At 38.6% G+C, this 19,040-nt stretch overlaps 1 protein-coding gene across 3 annotated transcripts in view; it reads left to right on the plus strand.

The window, feature by feature from the left end:
* The window catches only part of LOC106138124 (protein Skeletor, isoforms B/C), a 50,977-nt gene that overhangs the window by 19,444 nt on the left and 12,493 nt on the right, over positions 1 to 19,040 (plus strand). For 2 of the 3 annotated variants that reach the window (XM_013339174.2, XM_013339175.2), the window contains exons 4-6: positions 525 to 687; positions 6,722 to 6,849; positions 8,038 to 8,175. In XM_013339174.2, the coding sequence (XP_013194628.2) occupies positions 525 to 687; positions 6,722 to 6,849; positions 8,038 to 8,175 (429 nt within the window). Of the gene's footprint in view, positions 1 to 524; positions 688 to 6,721; positions 6,850 to 8,037; positions 8,176 to 16,107; positions 17,492 to 19,040 lie in introns of those variants that run through there. The other variant, XM_060951059.1, reaches the window with a different exon arrangement.

Raw genomic sequence — 19,040 nt, forward strand, 5'->3', positions numbered from 1 at the left:
GTGAGAAATGCACAATGGAACTCAGTTTTGTTAATAGGTTTTTCCTTTTTTACACATAAATTTCATTAGAGTCACTTATGCCACGGGAGTACTCGTAAAATGGTTCCACTTGTTACCATGGGTTTGGTGGGATAGACGGAAAAATCATCATGTTTTTTTTCCCGCAGGAGTAGGAAAATACTACTTTTTTCCACTTGCCACAAAGTTTTTTTGATAACCATATGTATTTTTTTATAGAATAATATGCATAATCACAGACTACGGCGTCTTCATATTTTACGGGGTAGAAATATAAAATGAAAAATTAAGTTACTTCAGGTACTCTTGACCTGACGTTTATTTATTTATTGTGGAAAACACAACAAACATTATCAGATGGACAGTAGTATGCATTCTACGTAATTCAGTGCATTTGCTGTCCAATGCGTGTTTACCCAGCATTCTATACAACGTTCCCGTTCTCATAAATCAATTCGTCTGCCCCTTGCACCATACTGTCACTAACACTAACTCTCCTCCTCCAGGTGAACTTCGGAGACGTGTCGATCCCCCGGGAGCTGGACTTCCCGAAGCCGGCCAAGGTGGGGGCGCTGCGCGGCGTGCACGGGGTGTCCTCCGACCCCGTCGTGGTGGTGGACGCCCAGACATTGTTGGTGCCCAATTTTTCCTATGATGGAGAGGCGCCAGGTGAGATATTGTTATTTTTCAGAGACAATCGCTTCGTTTTTGACTGTCTAGAAATTTTTATCAGGAACCTGTAGAAGTTTTATGAAATTTGTAGTAAACTTGTTCTTTCTGGCGTTATTGCTGGTTATATCCCCACCCCTCTGCAGGTTTTGAACGTGTACATCATGCTTTATTCTTCAGACACTTCAACCGTTTCGTTCTATCGACAATATTCCAAAATACGCCCAGTAAACAGAGAGTGCAGTATGCAATGACGCGTGCATTGTGAATCGAATTTCAATTTATTCCCGTCTCGTCCTCGTCGACACGACGTGCGCGCTCGTCCCGGTCCCGGAAGCGGTAATTAACTCGCAGCCAATTAATTTGTACATTTATTAACACGTCGCTTGTTATTTGGGAATGAAATGTTGTTATGATTTTTGCGCTTTTATTATGACTAAATAATAGCTCAAAAAAGTGCGTTGCAAATAGTTTTTTACAGACGTTTTTTACGTCTGGGGTCACCTATGACATGTATCTAACAATTAAAAGAAAGGTACCTAAATACAGTGTGACCTTCGTTACCTTGTTGAGAGGAAATCTGATCAGTATTGAGTCATTGAGACTCATAAAGCAAAATTTTATTTTTTGTTTGTAATGAATATACTAAAAAACATATGGACCGATTTTAATGACATTGATGATAGCACACGGAGAGACAAAACCTTCAAAGGCCTTTTTTTCTAGGTTAATGCTATGGTTATAGCACAAAATACTGCCGAAAGTAGCGTACTTAGAACGAATTTGTCGGCTGATCACGTGTTAGAGCTAGATCTCAAAAAAGAAAGTCTTGTCTCAGAGCCTGGCCTTGCCCTCTGCGCGTCGTGACGTGACGTCATTCTTTGGCACATCGCCGTGAGAAACTTCTTCGAGAACAAAAACCTCTTAAAGAAGTATCATAGTTGGTTACTTCAGGGTTTTTAAAGTTCTTGTGGGTATGATGTAGATAAGAGACATTAAGAAGTTTGGAACTAAGGTTTTATGTGCTTTTCATACCAGAATCACATAGAGCGTTGCCAGAACTTTTTTGATTTAACGTTTCTTGATCTAATCGAAGACGTTCTGCAATGAAAGGTCAAGTCCCTAAACTGATGAGATTGTGTGAAAGGATTAAACGATATAGCGTAGATGAAGAAATATATCTTGATGGATACAACAACGGGATGCTAACATGAATGTGGACGGCCGTGTCCGTATACCTTCCCCCTGGATTCAGTCCTGGTTGCATCCTCGCTTCTCTTGAGAGGAGCCCGGGGTATGCCTTTGAACATGGATCTTGGATTGGGTGAGTCAGGTTTTTACACGAAGCGATTCCCATCTGACCTCCGCAACTTTTGCAGGTAAACCTAACCCATATTGGATCCATGGTTACACATCCAGTTGCCTGAATATGCAGGTTTTCTCACGATGTTTCCCCTCGTCGTAAATAGTAATTGGTACATAGTTGAGTAGGGATTCGAACCTGTGCCATTTGCGTATCTTAACCGGGCACCTTACCGATTTGACCACGGACGCTCTTATCCTCACATCCGCATCATACATAACATAAATTACCGTATCTTATACAAGTTTCTCGTAATTAAAAGCATTCATATTCATTCACGTCAAGAGAACGCATCACTAAAACGCATTCTTTACATAATTAGACTCCCGCCGTTGCTTCTATGGCTTCGCTCCGGTGAAATTTTCCGGAAATGAATATGTGTATGGTCTAGACCAACGTACCTGGATCAAATCGGGAACGACCTGGCGCAAAAACGTGACAAGAGTACCCTTGACTGACAAGTTTGCATGAGGAGAGTTATGAACGTGGATGAAGCAAAGAAAGCGACGAGCTAGCCTTATGTATAAGTAACTTTTAAATCTTAATTGCATCATCAAGCGAGCCTTGGAGTCTTTTTGAGACTGTTGGCTCTGTCTACCGCGTAAGAGCTACAGAATGATGTGTCTAAATATTAATATGTGAAAGTAAAGTACCTTCAAATTGTCAAAGCACCTCACGGGGCTAACGAAGAGTCGAGACCAACATCTAAAGAGGCTCTCGTTTGATGGCTGGATCAAGGGTCAGATGCAGAAGGCAGTGCTCCCGGACACGGCACTCATCCTCAGGAGGTTTCTTTCTCTGCAGACCTAACTACGGGTAGCTATTCCTGTCAGTAGTGAAATAAATTTATTATAAAAATATAATTAAAGAAACGAAAATGAACAAAACAATAAGTTAGATCCGTGTGGTTCCCGGCACCAATACAAAAAAAATAGGACCACTCCATCTCTTTCCCATGGATGTCGTAAAAGGCAACTAAGGGATAGGCTCACAAACTTGGGTTCTTTTTTAGGCGATGGGTTAGCAACCTGTCACTATTTGAATCTCAATTCTATCATTAAGCCAAATAGCTGAACGTGGCCATTCAGTCTTTTCAAGACTGTTGGCTCTGTCTACCCCGCAAAGGATATAGACGTGACCATATGTATGTATGTATGTAGAGTAACAGTATAAATATCTTCCATGCCTACGACAGAATCGTAGGTAAACCCAGCTAAACGTGACAGCGACAGGGGAGAACAGGGTAAATACGGAAATTAGTTGCACCTCATCCAATGTTGTGGGTCGGCTAAGTGTTACATTTATGATGCACTGCTTCGTATGGAGCGACGGGGGCGGCTCTAGCTGTGTCGATCTCGTGTGCAAATAATGCCCCGGCGCCCAGTTATTATTGTCCAATAACTTGAAAAAATTCTGTTGTATACAGGTTTTGGTAAATTGGGTGGATCCTGTTATTAATTTACAATGTGTCCCCGAGTAAACTATATGTTTTTAAATATATCTACCAGTTAAGCTTTAGAAAATACAAAAAAAGTCCTTAAAATTTTAATTTATTGATAGCTATGTAAGAAAAAAGACCAATAAGGAAAATCTAAGGATAACTTTGTTTCTTAAAATACACTCAACTCATTCTGTACACAATAATTATGAAATTATTTAAAAATTAATTAAGAAAAATATTTTTTGCGGCGCCCCTTCCACATGTCCGCCCATGAGCAGCGCCCCTCTGCACCACAGGTAGGGCCGGCGCTGCGGTTTACCTCAATAACCAAGATAATCTCTCAGGGATCGTTATGCCGTACATAAACAGACGGAACAATTAACTCCATGCTGGTTAGATAGTAAATCATACGATAATTTAAGCCTGGGTCACGGAAATGTGATATTCAGCCTAAGTGTGACTAGGGGAAGATTGCTGATGATAGTACTTACAAGATATTTAACAATTAATAAGGATTTGTCTGCAAAAGTCTGAATAAGAAGTATAGATTTCTGAACCATGCTGTTTAAGCTTTTACAGCTTGTGCGCAAGCAGCGTTATACGTACAGGTTGTTTGCAAGTCTCACGACAACTATCTTTTTTACCGGGATGACATTTCACAGTTATACGAAGGCTTCTTGAACTTAATCGTTTAATTTGTTTCACCTCTCGCTCCCAGGATTGAATGTAGAGGCAGAGAGCCATACCTTTATTTTTTACCCCAAGCGTCAAACTTTAACGGCTATGGGTACTTCTTGGAACGCCCAAAGATGAGAAAGAGAGAGAGAGAGAGAGAAAAATGTAGGTTAAATAAAATATAATTGAAACATCTTTGGAACTGCCGAATGGCGGATGAATAAAAATATTTTTTTATATTACGTTAATGAAGTATTTATGGAAATTTCCATGGGAGCGATGCCCAACACCAAAACTAATACACTCACAAATCACATCGTGGTGATTGTTCACCCCACGAATAAAGGCTGGCCTTTCTCGTCAGTGTTCCGTCAAGGCTGGCGCGCTCCCAGCCGGCCATTGTATGACAATGTTATTGTTTGCTATAATCATATTTCATTGGCCTTTTGTGCTTGTAAACAAATGACATTAGCGAGTTGCTTAAACAAAAACTGAATAGTGAGAAAAAAATGACTGACTGACATCAACGCTCAGAGAAAACTACTGGGTCTAGATTCTAGACTGCTTAAAGAGGCCATCAAATCTCTAGACTCTAAACATTTGATGGTCTCTTTGGCGCAGTGGTAAATCGCTTGTCTGAGACACAGAAGGTCCGGGTAAGAATCCCCGCCAGGCACAGATTATGTACCGCCAGGGCATGATGGAAAACGAACTTCGATCGAAATCGATTGCATTTCAAATACTTCTAGATTTCCCTGGTTTACGTAGGTATTTTGACTTGTAATTATTGGAACAACCACGCCTCTTATTTGAGGCAACCGATTAGTATAATAATATTAGAATCAACGGTTCGTTTCCGCCACACTGACGTCCCTCGTGCCGGTCCACGCCCGGTCGTCTTTTGTTTCCGCGGTAATACAATCCGGGGCAAGCCGATTACCCCAATTGGCGGTCGGGATATCGTCTGAAAAGACAAAATAATATTTCCTTATTGGGCACTTCTCTCTACTCTGAAGCTTTCGTATATATGTATATACATACCTACGTACGTATGTACGTAGGTATGTATATACGAAAGCAAGGAACATAGATGTGATAATATGTATATATTATCACGTCTATATTCCTTGCAGGGCAGACAGAGTTAACAGTCTTGAAAAGACCGAAAGGCTACGTTGAGCTCTGTGGCTTTATAATTAAAATTGTGGTGGCTAGCCCAGCGCCTACAAGAAGAATTCCAAATTTATAAGCTTATCCTTTAGTCGCCTTTTACAACATCCATGTAGGCTAGCTTTAGACGCTTAGCTGAGCTCAACGCTTCGTGTTAAAACCTGGCTTACCAATCAAGAATGAAAAATGAATCAAAGCAAGCACTGAGGCCGCCTGAGGCCGGCGCTCCATCTCCCCTGAGCACGCGGCTAGCGCCTTCACTGTCGTTCTGCCTTTCAGTTTGATATCTCAATGACCCGCACGCATGCTAGACTCCTTGGTCCGTGTTCCAAGAGTCCTACGAGTGCCCGAAACTGAATCATTGCAGCGAAACGCGCACAGTCCGAGACCACAGCGGCAGCGACAGGAATTTTTTCTGAAGTTTGGTGCAGATAAAGCCGAGTGAAAGCCTGGCCAAGAGCTTTAAAAGTTTAAAGCTAAGCCTGAATAAGCTTAAACGACAACGTGCAACAATTTGCAAACGCTTCTAGACTGGCGCCTAGACAAACATGTCCACAGACTTGTTGATCCTAGCTCCAGTGGGGGTTGGGGAGGGATCTGGATTAAGGGTGTTTGTACTGATGTTTAAATTTGTCAATGTGACCAGTTTGGCTTAGTGGGAGTAGTGAGCGTTGGTGGTGAAACCTTTCAGGTGGATTAAAATGTATGAATTACTTGATTTACCTAATCCAGGGTCTTTGTCAGGCCTCTCGGCTTCACCTCCGGTTTCTCTCTAGAGAGCTGAGGACGCGAATAGGACTACCAAAAGCCTTGAACTAGGGACTAACTCAATCAGTGTAGTACGTCCTACATAAATACAATCACATCATAACTCTGCATATTTCTTTCGCTTCATCTATCTTCATAACTCCCTTCATGCAAGCCGGACGGTTGCGGGCACTCTTGACCTGACCTTTCACTAGGACGTCCCTGTTTTGATTAAAGTACGTCCATTCAGATCTTCCAACTCCACTGTCTTGGATGTTTATCTGTATTTTGAATTTTTTTTAAGTCCCATATGCCTATATGTGCATACATACATACATATGGTCACGTCTATATCCCTTGCGGGGTAGACAGAGCCAACAGCCTTGAAAAGACTGAATGGCCTCGTTCAGCTATTTGGCTTAATGATAGAATTGAGATTCAAATAGTGACAGATTGCTAGCCCATCGCCTAAAAAAGAATCCCAAGTTTGTAAGCCTATCTCTTAGTCGCCTTTTACGACATCCATGGGAAAGAGATGGATTGGTCCTATTCTTGTTTGTATTGGTGCCGGGAACCACACGGCACAGTACCTGAATACCTAATACCTTTATGTATTGATTTGTTTGTTTGTCCAACAGACGCCAAGTTCTGGGTGGGTCGCGGGGACAAGCCGTCGCCGCAGGGCATCCGCATCCCCGACGAGAACGGCAAGGAGGCGCCGCTCAGGAAGTACGACAGGAAGACCATCGTGCTCACCCTGCCTGGGGTTGCTACTTTTTGTTATCTTATCTCCACTTATACATACTTACTTACATATGGTCACGTCTATATCCCTTGCGGGGTAGACAGAGCCAACAGTGAACAGACTGAATGGCCACGATCAGCTATTTGGCTTAGTGATAGAATTGAGATTCAAATAGTGACAGGTTGCTAGCCCATCGCCTAAAAAAGAATCCCTAGGAAAGAGATGGAGTGGTCCTATTCTTTTTTGTATTGGTGCAGGGAACCACACGGCTCTTATATTCTCCACTTATATTATGAATCTAAATGTTTTCTGTCATGTTTTGTTGCTCTTTTGTTGTTTTGCACTGTCTGTGACGATTTTGTAGCTAATCCGCTGGTAGCAGTCACAACAAAACAGTCTGGTTCAACCATTATGAAAGGATGAATATAGTTAATTACCCTTGTTCAAATATACATAATATATTAATATCACGTGATTATTTTTAGATAATAGACAGAGTCTTCAGAATCTAATCAGAGTATGATCAATTTTGAAGCCAGTTATGCAACCAGGATGAGCTAAATACAAATGAGAAACACAAATGCTGCAATTTTAGCGAAACAGCGGGGAAAAGATAGTGTACAATATACATGAATAAATGGTGTTACAATTCAAAAATAAGCTGACTCATAATACCTAAGCTGAACTATGTTCACACCTTCTGAATATTACAAACACTGAAAGCAGTATTTCTGAAACTAGTTACGTCACGCGGGTCGCGCTATTTCGCCGAGTTCACCGCCCCGTCCGCTTCTATCAATTCTATCCACTGTTACCTTCTACCGGCGAAAATTGTGTGACTTTTGACCTACTTTCCTTATTATACAAAGATAAACGCAATCTGATTGATGATTGCGTCGGATTAATTAAGAGATCGATAAAAGTTAATAAATAAACTTACGCAGAATATTAAATAATTAGTATTAAGTTACACATGCAGACAAATATCAAATTTACATTATTATAAATTTTTACCTCTGCGGTAGGTAGGTATATAGGCCCCATACTTCACATACGTACATACCTTAAATCACTCTTCTTTATTTCGAACAGGTAGGCAGAGGTAACTTCTTCCCACTTGCCAAGATATCTGCACACTTCGCATACCCTGAACCTGACCATCCCCAAACATTTTCTCCAAAAGGTTGCAACCATGTTTTTCCTCCTCAGGAGCTGACGGTGTTCGACATCGGGCACTTCGCGGTGTGGTGCGAGGCGTTCACCGTCAACTTCGGGCACGTCACCCTGCCCAGGAACCAGCTCGCCAACGTCCCGCCGAGCCTGAAGATGCTGGGCGTCTCCCCACAGGTTAGTACAAATAACTTGGGAATTTACAAAGCAAGAGTGAATAGACACTAGAAGCTTGCGTGTACCATCCTAGGCCTTATCTTGTTTACTGCCAGGCAGATTCAAACGCGAGGTCAAATGCACTCAAATCTATTAAAATTGTACCTTGAAGCTTTAGATGAGATACACTGTGGTCATGATCCAATATGGGTTAGTCGTGTAAAAACCTGATCCATCCAGGATCATGGTCAAAGGCGCGCCCCGGGCTCCTCTCTAGAGAGGACGCAATATTAAGCGATACTTAAGCCAACATGATAAATATCGCAACATTCTTACGTGGTAGACAAAGACAAAACTGACAAGACCAAGTGGTAGGTTGCTAGCTCATCGCCTATAAAGAGATAGAGTCCCGTGTATATTTAAGTCTTTTCTAGATTGACTTTTGCTATGCTAGAAGATAAACATAGAAGAATCTTATCTTTTCTCTGTTCATGTAAGAAAATAAGAAGAGAGAAAGGTCGTATTATTATTACCCAAAATTACCAGTATCTGATTAGGATATCAAATAAACGGTTTAATTTGTAGATTCAATATTCAAACCTGAATGTAAAAAAAAACTTAGGGATTTGAAACGCCTATACTACCTCAGACTACATCCTGCTTCCCATCAGACAGACTAAATAAACCCTTTTAAAAATCTTCGTAATTTTATTCAGCTTACAAGTAAAATGACATAATATCAATGCTTATAATAAAAATGGGTTAAATCATAGCCGGTTTGGCCCACAGCCAATATGAGCCCGCAGATACCTGGATGCGGGTCACGTGTTGCGAGCTATAATTCGGAGCAGGCTACAATGTAATTTAGCATGTAATCCTGGCTAGGCGGCATTTAGGATGTAATAACTTGGCGCTGGTATGCGTTTATTAACGTACCTACGTAATTCTGTTCATAGTTTCGACAAAGTAGTGGTATTTTGTATAGATTGTGGTACATACATACAAATGTGTGAGGTAGACAGAGCCTTTAGTCTCAGAGATAACATTGGCCACGTTCAGCTGGAAAGCTTGATGGTGGAATTGAGATCCCGATAATGACAGGTTGCTAGCTCATCGCCTTCAAGAAGAATCCCAAATTAAGAATACTTTCATTTATTCTTTGAAGTAATCTCAAAATAAGATTTTATGTAGTTGCGTTACGGAAAACAAATCAACGGTATTAACTAGAACAAAATTAATGATCGGCCAAGATTCGAGTCCATCCATTACAAAAAGTTAGTTTTCTACCTGCCCTAATAAAAGATCTAAGCAGAAATCTTAGCTGCAGATTTTAGATAGTGTAATTTAAGGAATATTTCTTAGAACAACGGTGACCTATAAGTCCCGATCTGTACTTCTATATTCCGAGGTCGCAGGTTCGATCCTCGGCAGCGTGACATGTTCCAGCTACACCCCCTCCCGATAAAGATTAACTCCCCCCCTTCTTCCCCCAAAACACCCGAATATAATACGCGAAATGATTTGCGAGAGTGCTTCGTAATAGAGGTTTCGGGCCCTTACTATAAAACAATATGACAGTATCGTAACGTAAGCAGCTGCTTAAAAGCGAAATATAAGTTGAATGAAAATTAATATGGCGTGCGATAACCAGTCACATTTTCCCTGACCATGATTGATTATTAGACCCCATTTTCAGAAGCTAAATGGAGCTGAAAAAGGAAAGAAGATTTAAAGGTGTTATAACTATTGAATCCGATGTGGGCGAAGTGTAAATAAATGTTCAAGAATTTCCCCCACTGTCTTCATTACTGGTAACATCTGCGCGAATACGGAAAGAGGTCAGACTAGGAACATTTTGATACACCTTTTCTTACTCTCTTGGCTATCAGACATTCCATTTCGATTTTGTAGAGGTCTTTGACAATGCATTTGTGACAGAGTAACTCCGACACTCTCAACGGCTTTCCGACACTACCTCACTCTGCCAACTTAAAAGACAAATCTTAAACGCAAAAATTCTTTGATTTAAATAGTAAAAAAAATATCTTCGTCAGTTTAATCAAATCTTGACTTATTTACGAGTATTGTCTTTTTCAGTGACATTAGAAATAATTAACATTTAATTTGTCACGTACGAAACACGTCGTACTTTCAGAGTAAGAGCCCTGCTTTGCGGATTTAATACAACGCCTCCATTATGCTTGGAGAGGTTTTTATCAAAATGTGTGAAATATCTTATTTTTGTGAGTTTACGTGGACTATATACGACACTGACAGAAAGGCCAAGGAAAATCTAAAGCCTGAATGAATAAGTCTCGTTTTCATCTTAACCACTACAAAAGAAAAAAGTATAATTATTATATTTATATTCCTTCATGGGATAATAGAAGCATATATATTATAATAGATATTTGATACATTAAATATTACATCCCTTCATGGGATAAGTCCGCCATTGCAATTTCATTTCTTTTATAACAATGTACTGTTTCTTGTAACTGTAAATTTCTGTGCAATAAAGATATTACTGACAAACAAACAATGTAGGGATCGTGGCAATTGGAAACTTGTAGTCTCTGCTTACTCTCTTGTGGTGTAGGTCTCATTTTATGTACCAGATTAAAAACCCACAGATCTTACAGTTATGAATGATGGCGCATTCATCGCGGTCAATCGTTTCGTCACCGTTTTGAAACATCTTGTCCGGCTGTGAATTTGCAAAATTCTCACCCTCGCATTTTGAACCTTAATCCAAAGAGACAAGGGCTTGTGTATGGAGATTGCAAAAATCACTCGTATGATGATAATTGTGCAAGATTTAGTAAAAGGCGAGGTCACTGAACTCTTTCGAGTTGTAGTCAGTAAATTATACAGATTGGTTGCATCTGTAATAAGACCCTGGAGAACCCTAACTATATATATTTTTCACTGTTACTATACAAATGTGCTATTAAACAACCAATGTGACATGAACACACCATTCCAACGCCTGGAACCTTATTTAGTTTTACTTAAAATGTTCTTAAAACTTTGAATTAGGCGATGACCAAAGGCCTTAAAGATTTTCCAAGCTAATATTTGTTTTATTCTCGTCCATATCGGCAGGAGTATCTAGCAGAGAAGATAAAACCATTATCTGTAAAGAAAATAAAATACTAACTTTCGCCTGCAACTCCGCCCGCGTCAAAAGTATCCTACATAAAAACATAAAGATATAATCTCGTCTTTATCCTTGACGGGGTAGATATTATAGAATACTATTGAAAAGACTGAAATTCCACGTTCAGCTTAATGATGGTATTGAGATTCAAATAGTGGCCGGCTATGCTCATCGGCTACAAGAAGAATTCCGAGTTTATACGACTATATATAGTTTGTTTGGTCCAATCTTATATATTTTTCATCATCAATATCTGCAGCGTTTGTACCAACACAAGATAAAATCCGATGGATGTGACAAACTCCACATGCGCGAGAGAGTATTTTAATCGAGTCCCGTTAATTCCCGGGATTACGTTAAAACGCTCGTCGTTTACCGTCGCGTGAATCCTGCGAACACTCCCATCGTTGGCAAAGCCGGGATTAACGTGATGAAAGTATTTCATATGTTTTTAAGTTTACTTAATTCCTTTGCGATTTTTTTCGGAAGAAAAGTAACCTGTGCATATGAAAATTATAATTAATGTTCGAAACAACTTAAAAACAACTGAATAGATTTGGTGATGTGTGGCACAGAGATAGGCAAGACTTTAGGAATAGCATAGGCTTTTATTGATAACCAACCTGGGAGAATGCTTGTTTTGTTCATTCAGATATATTCATTTAATCACGTCTTTATCCCATATGGGCTTGGCAGAGCCTACAGTATAAAAAAGTGATGGCCACGATTTTAGATTTTAGATACAGATATACCTTGTCATTGAACGTGAATAACCCTGCTGGTATATTATGTGTCAGAAGTTCTTGCCTTCAGCAAACAAAAGTATGTTAATCCACATTGAGTTATAACGCTATTGTTTGAGCAGAGCGCGAGCTCTGAAACGTGTGACCTCCGACCTTAAGTGACGTCACTCAAAAGCACCCTAATTACAATGAAGTGGCAGGAGCAGACTGGATGCTTTTGGCAATTATGATCTGCGTCACTTGGACTTAGAGACTAATCTCTCATCAACAGTTATGATGGTCATTTGTTTAAATTTAGAAATTCGAATAATTTTAAATTCAGTGCATGTATCATCAGATTAAATAGCTCTTGAATGTAGTATACATTTAGTTCATGACCGTGGTGGTCGAGAAAGCTATTATAATAAGAAAGAAAGTATTATAATAAGGCAGATTAAGGTATCTCTACTATATACTACTACGTTCCTGCAGGAATTTGATCTAACGAACTCAAATTTTGAACAGTAAAAAAATACAACCACCCTCATTTCTATATTTAGTTCCGAAAGTTGCTTGAATTTAATTCCATAATGATTTATATACATAACTTGTAAAAGACCGGACAAGCAAACTTCTGGAGATATAGGCTTGAACTTGAAGCAGGCAGATTCTTTTTAACAAGAGGTGCACTAAGAGATGAACGTTACCATTATCACGAGGGCTGTGATTGTTATAAGAGCAGTGTCTGACAGTATCACGTCTGTGAGCGCCAGCATTACCAGCTTGCAAAGTCGCGGCCATTGTTAGCAATGAATGCTGACGCTGCACAAAAGCTGCATTCTTCTGAATGTTTAATCCTTTATTTCGAGCCTTTTGTTCCGGCCGAGGTTTGGGGAAGGTCATGTCTTTGTGTCATGTCATCCATTTACGAGTATTTACTTGGTTACTGCTGCGGCGATGTGACCTACATTTCTTCTCCACTTTATATTTAAATTGGATCCATTGAGGACAGCATTCGATAAATCTTAATGCTCTAGGTTGACCAAGTAATGGAGTAAGTAACTCCATACAAGGAGAGTTTGATTTAGTCGGAGACGCTCTTGCAAAAGGTCAGGTCTAAAAGTACCATCAGCGTGGGTGAAATAGTAATAAGTGGTGTATAAAGCGAAAGCAGTATTCAGGAACCGTGTGAAGTAAAGAAGTAAAAAGATGTAGGCTCTGCCTAGGCGCCCTTCGGAAACAAGATGTAATTTAATTGTATGCTTGTATAAATACATTTAGTAAAGTGATCGGGAGTCTTCCTGACTCAATATATACATACATATATATAACCACGTCTATATCCCTTGGGGGCAGACAGAGCCAACAGTCTTGAAAAGACTGATATATACATAGGCCACGTTCAGCTGTTTGGTTTAATGATAGAATTGATCAACTCAATATATTTTTGACTTTACAATATTTGTTTTTATAAATCGTCGATGGTTACCTTGTTGATGTCCATTTATGAGAATTACGTGATGTGACGTCAAGAAGGGATACCTTGTATACAATTTTCAAAGTAAATCTATTCAATTTTATTTGATTTACCACGATATCATAAACTAGTCCCATTGTATTGAGTGTTTCATGATATATTATTGTTTTGTTAGTAGCATCGTCCTCTACTTGAAAAAAAATTATAAATATAATTTAATAATTATAATATTAAAAAAATAAAACATCACTGCAGGAAGATCATTTACCAATTTATAAACTTAAAGTATTTTTCTGTCTAGAGAATTTGCAGATATAAATAACTTTTTCTACTAATTCATGAAGGTTGGCTGTCCTATTACTAAATATCTATCATCAAAGTAGATCTCGTATATGTAGTTTAAAATAATTATTTATCTTTATATTATTAGTATGAGTTTTTACTGTGTTAAATTTAGAAAGGCGTCACCTGCTTTCACGCTGATACAATCTCAGACGGTAACTTACGCGATCTGCAGATAACTGCGTTTGTGCATGTATATTGCAACCTATTATTTTAACGGTGACAATTTCAAAGAAACAAGTTTTTTATTCTCCGTTCGAAGCGATTCATATCAAAAGAGAGCAATAAAATTACATAGTTACAATAAAATTTGTTTCAAAACTTAATAACAATAAATTATGATTTATTTAAAGCTTAGTCCAACTTATTATTTTCGTATCAGTCTTGTATAATTTGTGACCAATTTATTTATATTTGATAAAAAAAAACGCAATCTCGATCACAAATTTTAAACATTTCTTGAACAAAATAAAATACTTTCGAAATATACAATACATATAAGTTTATTCTATTTCAAGAAAACTTGTCTAAAGAAGTCGCGTGAGAGCGGGCGAGTTATGCAGTGGGCCGCGTCGCGAATAATGCAGAACTTATGAAAGATGGCCGTCTGTATTCAAAATCACTGATAACTGTGGAGCTTGCGATCCGCGGGATGGTGGGCAGTGTGCGGGTGAGAGCTAGGGTTGGACTGGTCAAAACTGAGCGATCTGTGTTTTCCTGAGAGACGAATAGTTTTTCATAATACTCGTGGGTATAACAGGTTTAATATTCGATGACATTGATAAATTTTACGCAAAGGATCTGTTCATTAAAAACAAGGTTTGCCATACTGTTTTTGAAGTACTAGTCCATCCTGAATATCCCATAATGTTTATCAAAGTTATTCACTTTTAACTTTAATGAGTTCCTCTGTGTAGACAAACGGACTCATAGAAAGACAGAATGAGATGGCGAAACGGATTTATAATCTTAAACAGGGCAGTTTGGCAGAAGCCATCTCAAACGCTAGATCTAAGGCCACAGCCCATGAATCCAGAGCTGGTAGTAACTATCGCAAGAATACTCCTTCCTAATGGCTCCCGACACGACGGCCACGCTCCAACTGCCACTACAAGATTCTATTTGCATTTCCAACCCGTTTAGGAGCATTAAACATTAAATTTGACTCCTTGCTCTGGTTTCTTCAGCTGACTGCAGCTAATTATGTGATTCAGTTATTGGTGGCCTGATGGTTTAAATCGAGAGAATCACGCAGATTTGATGTGATATTATTAAAAAAGTCGTATTATTGAAAGGATTTGGTACATTTGTTCGTATTATTGATTTATTTAAACTTTATGCACGTAAATGTGCAGTAGCTGGATTTAATGTCTTAAGTCATTATTTAGTCATATCTCTTATACATCATTTTTTCTTTCATACATTCTCTTTTTTCTCAACGATAAGAGAAAAGGCTTCGGAGCTCGTGGTCCGGTCATTTGGATATTTCTAAATTATTAGTCATTTTGTGTATTCCGATTTGCCTTTTCCTGGATTATAGACACAGGATTTCCTTTGTTATGGAAAACGCCAGTGATTAATGATGAGTTGATTCAAACCACTTACAGAAAAAATAAAGTCTCGTCCGACATTCTAAATTTAGCGCTTGATGACCGAAAGTAATTTACTACCACTTCGAGACTTGTAGTACAGCACGACAGTTGAGACATAAACGCTCGTCTGACCTTTGACTGTAATTTACAATCGAAAGTTCTACTAGCCTTCTTCGACATTCTCATTTTTTATTTGAGAAACCTGTATATATTTTGGTCAAACGTGAGCATTTAGTAAATGCAACAATTCAAGGTTTATAACGAAATTCATAGGTGTAACTTTCCGTTAGACCGCACAATTACTTTTTTAACTGTTATTTAGATTAGCTGAATTCTAAATTTTATATAAAGTTCCATTTGCGTAGCAACGCAAACGATATGTTTAACATTTGTGCATAAATCTGTCTTCGTTATATTCAAGTGACGCTGAATCAAAATTCGATTTTGTAAGATGAGCAGCCGGTAGTAACTAATGTTCAATTCAACAAAAACCTTTACATAAAATTATTTTAATTTCGCGTATCGCGAGAATTCGGGCGTGTCAATTTAAAAGTAGCAAATACCTTTTAAACATATAACGTCACCACGATCAGTTCAAGTCCCGTAGTTAAGACCAACGTTCCCGCCACCTCCCTCCCTGAGCGCCGTTTCCTGTTGCAGAGTCGCAACAATGCGCTGGTGGCCGACACCCCCCGCCGCACCTCTCACCCCCGCCACCGTCCTCGCCCAGCCCACGTCGACGCCACCACCTACCGCCCCGCTCGCCTGGGGCTCGGGGCGCCAGGACTCGCAGCCCTGCTGGAGCAGCAGCCAGAAGATCACGTCGGGCAACTTCACAGGAGAGCTGATGACTACAAACCGGCGAAGGAACAATTAGTCGCCATACAACCTTCTAAAGAGATTTATTACCGAACAGAAATCAGCCAAGATCAGCAAAATTATAATCAGCAACAGAATTACCAACAAAGATTACCTGATTATACTCAGCAGAATTACAATCAACAGCAAAATTATCAAAATCAACAGACTCATCAAAGATTGCCTCAGCAGCAACAATCACAAGATTACAGGCAGCAACATTTCAATCAAGATCCGAGGCAAGCGGCTTATTACCAGCAGTTGGCCCAGCAGCAGTACCAACTTCAAGATCCGAACCAATATGAGCGACAAGTATACGAACAACAGCGAGCGGCATACGAAAGACAATTACAAGAGGAACTGTACCGCAGACAGCAGTATCAACAGCAGGAGCCGTTACAGTATCGGTTGTACCCTCAGCAGTAGGCAAGAGGTCGATGACCTTGACCTAGTTGCAGTCGAGGTCGATGACCGTTGTGCAACGATGCGCTCGATGCAAACTTACTCATTTCGCAATCCGCACCGCTCGTATGTCAAATCTTTACATTCGTGTCAATAGCTCTTGGAAAAAATGTTTGGATTGTTATAAAAAGCAAGTCACGTGATATAGTTTGGCAATAATGGTAAAATAATTTTGGCAATTATTATTGCGTATACGTTACATCGGTATGAACCGGCTCGTGGAGTTGATTCGCTAATGAGGATTCACGGTGAAAAGTAAAAGTGACGGTTGCAACGCACGATTTTTGTCAAGAACAAGGCAAAAATTCTATGCCAAGGGCCCTTTCCAGTTAACGTACAAATAGAATAATTATAGATAATCTAATGAGCAAATAATGGGATATACCATCACTCCTTCAGACGTTTCCCAATTTCTTGAAGTGATGTCAAATCGGCCGCATGGTGTATCCTTGTCATCCAATATTCTACCACCTACTGTCCTGCCTCCCTTTACAAGCTATCTTTTACGTTACTGCCGATCGACTTGAACACATTTTGATTTACCACTTACCAGGTTTTGTAACAATCAAATCAAAATTCACGTCGAGATACACTTTTTCATAGCAAACGTTCGCTAAGTTGTCTTTGCAGATGACAAAAGTAGGCCTGCAGTTCTATAAAAAGATTAGGATAGTATTTTTAAAATTTTACATTAGCTACCAACAAATTTAAGACCTTAATTTGAGCGTTATTTACAAATTTTGGGAGTGGCAGGACCTCGGATAGGAGAGGTGCTCCTTTCACCAGGCCGCCGCCCGCGGAGACCTTGGCGGCTCATCTTCACACGGTGCTGCATGCGACCTTAATTCTCGTACACTTGAACATGGATTTGTTTACACCGACGATTTATAAGTGACTGAAATATTTCTCAATATTTCTTAAATTACCTCGTAATTTAAAGCGGTTTCACAGTTGTTGTTATATGAGATATGAAAGATGGCAATGGAATGCGATAAAATACTCGTACCGAATCGAGAATTTGTAACGTGTCTTACAATTTTGATTTTTTTTAACAATAACTGAAAAAATTTACAATTAGCTAAAAATTTAGATAAAATTCCAAATCAGAAGTTATTTAAATAAAGCTATTAAATCTGTAACTTTCTATATTAAAAACGTATTGCAGATTGTTTACTTAGTAGTTCTAAGAAAATTGAAACCAAATTACATTGGCTTAAAAATTATGAGCGGTGTTCTAATATATATATATGTCAATTATACTTTAAAATATTATTAAGATGAGAAATTAACGCCCGTTAATTTCTCATTCATGTCCAGAATTATATAGCATGAAACAGAAGAGCTAGTCGTTGCATCGGAAACAAAACTATAAGAGCCAGTAGTTACCACTAGTTGTAAGTGTTAGTGATTAGTGTTGGTCGAAGATACTCATTTGAATACTCTTGACAAATTTGACGTCGCAGAATAATTTATATATAGCTTTATAAGTAAAATACTTCTTAATCACGCCGTTGTAAGGGACACATTGCTTTGTTATATTGCTATTTAGTTAATAATCCTTGTACCCAGTGTTGTGATGAAAAATTATCAGTTCCTAGCTGTGATATCCATAAATACTCCAAAATCTGTGATAGACATACAACAATGACAAATGAAATATAGTAATATCGACCGATACTCTATATAGATTGGTTTAGACGTACTTAGTAGCGTGGAATGATCTGAACATATTCCCAGTGTATAGTTTACTAAGCGGATATTCAACCAAACTAAGTTCGTGTAAACTAAGCATTAAGTTAACTTTAACATATTTTGTATATTATTGTGATAACCATAAATAAAGTTTTGCTACAAATGATTCATTGTGTTATTTTTTTCATTACAATAATTTAGGTTTGTAACAAGGTTTGAGGCTCGTATTATAATAATTTAATGTTCATTAATTATGAAAAACGCTTACTTTATCACGTTTAGAGAAGTTTTCAGATAAATTAGAAAACTTTCGAGCAAACAAAATCTACTGGAAATTTCAACGCGAAATTATTTGTCTTGATTAAACAACAAATTGCTTTTTGTTTTGTTTGTTTTAATATTAATAAACATCGAGATAATTATGATTTATTGATAGTTTATTGAAATGTTGACTTCCTTTATATTAAATGGAAGGCTTTTCTTAAAAAAGGCTATTATTTCTAAAATAATCGTAAAAATATTTCAGGAAAAAGTTCAATTATGCATGTTATATGAAATAATCTTCAAAAGGGCCAGTCCGA

The sequence above is a fragment of the Amyelois transitella genome, chromosome 23 (genome assembly GCF_032362555.1).
Source record: "Amyelois transitella isolate CPQ chromosome 23, ilAmyTran1.1, whole genome shotgun sequence".
NCBI classification, from domain to species: Eukaryota; Metazoa; Arthropoda; class Insecta; order Lepidoptera; family Pyralidae; genus Amyelois; species Amyelois transitella.